Source organism: Malus sylvestris, chromosome 9 (assembly GCF_916048215.2).
Source record: "Malus sylvestris chromosome 9, drMalSylv7.2, whole genome shotgun sequence".
NCBI classification, from domain to species: Eukaryota; Viridiplantae; Streptophyta; class Magnoliopsida; order Rosales; family Rosaceae; genus Malus; species Malus sylvestris.
The window spans coordinates 33,931,718-33,936,787 of record NC_062268.1 but is presented as its reverse complement, the minus strand read 5'-3'; the positions used below and the strand labels follow the sequence as shown (position 1 = coordinate 33,936,787).

Below are 5,070 nucleotides of genomic sequence, written 5' to 3'. Positions count from 1 at the left end.
TCTACCTCTCACCTTTTGAAAGCATACGTAGTGCTCTATTTATAGAGCAACTCCGAACTAATGCATTAACTGCACTTTGATATTTACATCATCCATTTTGACAATACCATCTCCTGCATCTCCAAATTCCATTTCACTTTGCATAGACATTGAAAACTTCTGCAAAGTACTGTGGGCATTCACTGCCCACCAGCATTTTCAACAGAGGCATCCTAATGATTGGGTTTTTTTCTATAAAAAGAAAAGAAAAAATGGAAAAAAAGGTGAAGAAAAACTTTTTTGTTTTGAAGGATTGGGAAAAAAGGAAGAGAGAGAGAGTCAGCTGATTAGTCTACTCTACGTAGTATTTACCGCATACGCATAAGCTGTCACTCTCACTCAATCTCTAAAACCCTTTCGCTTTCTCTCTCTGTTATCTCCGCCATATCCATCCAAATGCCTTCCTCCTCACCTCCTCCCTCTTTCTTTTTTTCCTCTCCCTCACCAAACTCTACCTAAACCTCCATTAGGAAAATCTCTCTCTTTCTCTCACCCCCCTCAGTATATACATCTCTCTCTCTCTCTCTCTCTCTCTCTCTCTCTCTATACATATCAAAAATGGCTTCAACGCCGCCGCACTGTTCAATCACGGCGACTAAGCCTTACCAGAGCCACCAATACCCCCAAAACCAGCGCCTAAAATCTCAGCGCAACGCCCGCCAACCCAATCAATGGACGACCCAACAAGTCTCCCTCCCAAAGCCTCTGCCTTTACCTTCCCAACCACCGCGCTCCGCCCCAAGGCCGCCGCTTCCCGCCCCCACCTCCTCCTTTTCATCCCTCCCTTCTCTCCCTCCTCCAAAATCTGATCTTGTCACCGCCTTCTCGGGCCGCCGCTCCACCCGATTCGTCTCCAAAATGCACCTGGGCCGCCCCAAGACCACCGTGGGCTCCCGCCACTCGGCGCTGGCAGAGGAGGCCCTGCACCACGCCGTCCAATACGGTAAGAATGATCTGGCTCTTGATGATGTTTTGCTTAGTTTTGAGACTAGGCTTGGTGGGTCTGATGATTACACGTTTTTGCTAAGAGAGCTTGGGAATAGGGGTGAGTGTTGGAAGGCAATTCGATGTTTCGAGTTTGCGGTGAGGAGGGAGAGGAGGAGAACTGAGCAGGGGAAATTAGCTAGTTCTATGATTAGTACTCTTGGCAGGTTAGGAAAGGTTGAGCTTGCTAAGAATGTGTTTCAAACTGCTGTTGATGACGGCTACGGAAAGACCGTTTATACGTATTCTGCGTTGATTAGTGCTTATGGGCGAAGTGGGTATTGTGAGGAGGCTATAAGAGTTCTTGAGTCAATGAAAGATGCGGGCTTGAAACCGAATTTGGTTACTTACAATGCGGTAATTGATGCGTGTGGAAAAGGGGGAGTGGAATTTAAGAGGGTAGTGGAGATTTTCAATGAGATGCTGAGAAATGGGGTTCAGCCAGATCGAATTACTTATAATTCACTCCTTGCGGTTTGTAGTCGAGGGGGATTGTGGGAGGCAGCTCAAAACCTATTTAGTGAGATGGTGGATAGAGGAATTGATCAGGATATTTACACGTACAATACGCTTCTGGATGCGATTTGTAAAGGTGGGCAGATGGATTTGGCATATCAGATGATGTCGGAGATGCCTTCAAAGAATATTTTGCCCAATGTGGTTACTTATAGTACTATTATCGATGGATATGCTAAGGCTGGTAGATTAGAAGATGCACTCAGTTTATTTAATGAAATGAAGTTTTTGGTCATCAGTCTGGACAGAGTTCTGTATAACACATTGCTTTCACTATATGGGAAGCTTGGTAGGTTTGAGGACGCCTTGAATGTTTGCAAGGAGATGGAGAGTGTTGGGATTGCGAAGGATGTTGTGTCTTATAATGCACTTCTTGGTGGGTATGGGAAGCAAGGGAAGTATGATGAAGTTAAAAGAATGTACAATGAGATGATAGAAGAACATGTATCACCAAACATATTAACTTATTCAACATTGATCGATCTGTATTCAAAGGGTGGTTTGTATGCAGAGGCAATGAGGGTTTTTAGAGAGTTTAAGCATGCAGGGTTGAAGGCTGATGTTGTGCTTTATAGTGAACTTATCAATGCTCTGTGCAAAAATGGACTGGTGGAATCTGCTCTTTCGTTGCTTGATGAGATGACCAAGGAAGGGATTCGACCTAATGTTGTCACTTATAATTCAATAATTGATGCCTTTGGTCGGTCAGCAGCTACAGAATGTGCAGTGGATGCTGCTCCAGGAGGCATTATGCTACAGACCGGATCTTCATCTACAGTTTCTGAAAGGAAGGTCTTTGAAATTCAGGTGGGAGATAGGGACGATAACAGATTTCTGAAGATGTTTGGGCAACTTGCAGCTGAGAAAGCAGGTTATGCAATAAAAGATAGGAAGGTTAGACAAGAAATCTTGTGCATTCTGGGAATCTTTCAGAAGATGCATGAGCTAGACATCAAGCCGAATGTTGTCACATTTTCTGCCATTTTAAACGCGTGCAGGTACTTCTCTTTACCTTTCGTATATGGTGTATTGAGGACCTAGTTGCTTGAAGATCTGTTAAAGTCAATTTTTAAACTGTGCATTACTAGCAATTTAGATTTATTTGTACCTTACATATTTCATAGGTGTTTCAGTCTCAGTTTCTTATGGTGTTTGCCTTACATACTGTGTCATGCTTCTCAAGAGTTTGCTTTCATTTTCTCTACGGAGCAGTTGAGCTCTGTGGGTTGTGAGGCATGTCAAGAACATGGGAGTACGTGAAGTAAAATTTATGGTTATGATTCAGTTAAGAATTATATGCGCTGGAGGGTTCTTAAATATATGCACTGATATAGGCAGAGTGGAACCTCTCAAACACAACAATTGTAGACGTATGTTTTAAGGACTGTTTACTCATAGTGAGTTGTTAGTCCAGAAAAGAAGCGAATCAAGCAAAACTCTACCTACTTCACTTTGTTTCAACTCGTGGAAGGTGAAAAACAACCACTATTCATTGTAATGTAACCACTATTCATCGTAGTGTCATTGAGGTTATTATGCTACAATGTCAATGATCAGTTGGTTTGGTTAGGATGTCTAATATTGAGTATGCTGTGGATTCTTTAATCTCCGTTGCATTCCCCTAATCTCATGTTTTTAATGTAAACATAGTCCAATAGCATCCCAGAATTTATGGTTAATCTTGGTTTCAATGGCTTTTCAATGCAGCCGTTGTAATTCATTTGACGATGCTTCAATGTTATTGGAGGAACTCCGGTTGTTTGATAATCAAGTTTATGGGGTTGCCCACGGACTTCTTATGGGCTACCGGGATAATGTATGGGTTAAAGCTCAGTCTCTGTTTGATGAAGTTAAGCAGATGGACTCTTCGACTGCATCTGCATTCTATAATGCTCTGACCGACATGCTATGGCACTTCGGACAGGTAAGTTTTAGAAGATGCCACCTTTTCAGGTGTAACATGTTTTTCCCTTACCCCAAACAATTCAAGGTCTAAATTTTTTTTCCCCATATTAAGGTTCTTCATTTTTATCAACGTGTATTTTAATAGAAACAAGGGGCACAACTGGTTGTGCTTGAAGGGAAACGCCGAAATGTATGGGAAAGTGCGTGGTCTGATTCATGCTTAGATTTGCATCTAATGTCTCCTGGGGCTGCCCGGGCAATGGTTCATGCATGGTTGCTCAATATACGCACTATAGTGTTTAAAGGCCAACAATTACCGAACCTGTTAAGGTTTGCATTTTTTCTCATCAACCAAGTCCCTGTTTGCATAATATTTGTTAGAATGTTGAGTTTATTTGTCGGACTCCCTGCAGCATTCTAACAGGATGGGGGAAGCACAGCAAAGTAGTAGGTGACAGTACCTTACGACGAGCTATTGAGGCACTTCTTACTAGCATGGGTGCACCCTTTCACATTGCCAAGTGTAACTTGGGTAGGTTTATATCGACGGGCTCTGTGGCCGCTGCCTGGTTAAAAGAATCTGGGACACTGGAGGTGCTCGTTCTTCACGATGACAGGACTTACCCAAAAGGTGCACATTTGGACCAAATCTCCAATTTTCAAGCGCTAGCCTTGTAGTTGTTTGTAACATATGCAAATTTTTTGTATTCTTGTAAACATGTTAACGAAATGTAATATATTTGTATCATAAGTTGTTGCATAGCGTTTTAGACGGCGCTTTCTCTCATCAGCTATTTGGGACAAGGTTGATGCTCCCTTTTCTCAATCCGAATTTGCAACTTTGCAGTGTATTTCTGCAGTAGCGGTTGTAGGCTTTTCGGTGAAAGTAAAAAGTAGACATTTATGCTACTGATACACAAGTGACTAAAGTTGTTTCCTTGAATTCATATGGGCTTCCCAACAAATGAATGCAGTATTTTGCCTTAACCTTTGTTCCTTTTACAATCAACATTAAAGAAGGTGAGTGAGAGGTGCAACGGTTAATGCTAAAATGTTTTTACGATGACGTCCCAATCCAGTAAATACAGTGCGCGAGGAAATATAAATTTTATGTAAGTCCTGAAGCAGGGAACGGTTTGGTTACTTTGTGATGAATATAATACTATACTAATGGATAAAAAGGGATCAATTGTGACAGTATCAAAGTCAATCACGCATGCGTTTAAACTTTTAACTTTTCCGCACCAATTGGTTTGAGAGACCACCAAAGTAGGATTTGCATTGCATGCAAGTCCTAGAAGTTTTCAGCCATACGAGTGGTCTAAAAAATCCGCATACAATTACCAATGGAGCACAAAGAAAAAAGAGTAAAATTTGGGTATGCAAATTTTATATGCCTAATTGTCAAACTGTGGTATGCAAATTTTTCCCCTATTCACCAAAGAACGAAGTTTTCATTTTTTTTCTTCTCAAGGGTTAGTGGTTTTAACTTGGGAATCAAGCAAAGCGGTCGAAAGACTGATCAAGTTATACACGACGGAGAGTCGCATACAATACAATTATAAATTTGATTGTGTTCTTAAAATTAAACACTTGGAACTTCAAGATAAATGAGAACACCGATAA

General features: G+C 41.5%; 1 protein-coding gene across 2 annotated transcripts; it reads left to right on the top strand.

Annotated features, from left to right (window-relative positions):
* Positions 1-367: 367 nt before the first annotated feature.
* On the top strand, positions 368-4,195 carry LOC126582316 (pentatricopeptide repeat-containing protein GUN1, chloroplastic). Of its 2 annotated transcripts, XM_050246427.1 has the most exons (4): positions 371-2,537; positions 3,247-3,463; positions 3,590-3,774; positions 3,858-4,195. In XM_050246427.1, the coding sequence occupies exons 1-4, from the start codon at positions 598-600 to the stop codon at positions 4,120-4,122; spliced, it is 2,607 nt and encodes an 868-aa protein (XP_050102384.1). In that variant the 5' UTR covers positions 371-597; the 3' UTR covers positions 4,123-4,195. The 2 variants fall into 2 exon arrangements, with proteins under 2 accessions (XP_050102385.1, XP_050102384.1); XM_050246428.1 differs by lacking the exon at positions 3,590-3,774 and having other exon boundaries at positions 368-2,537; positions 3,858-4,050.
* Positions 4,196-5,070: the final 875 nt, after the last annotated feature.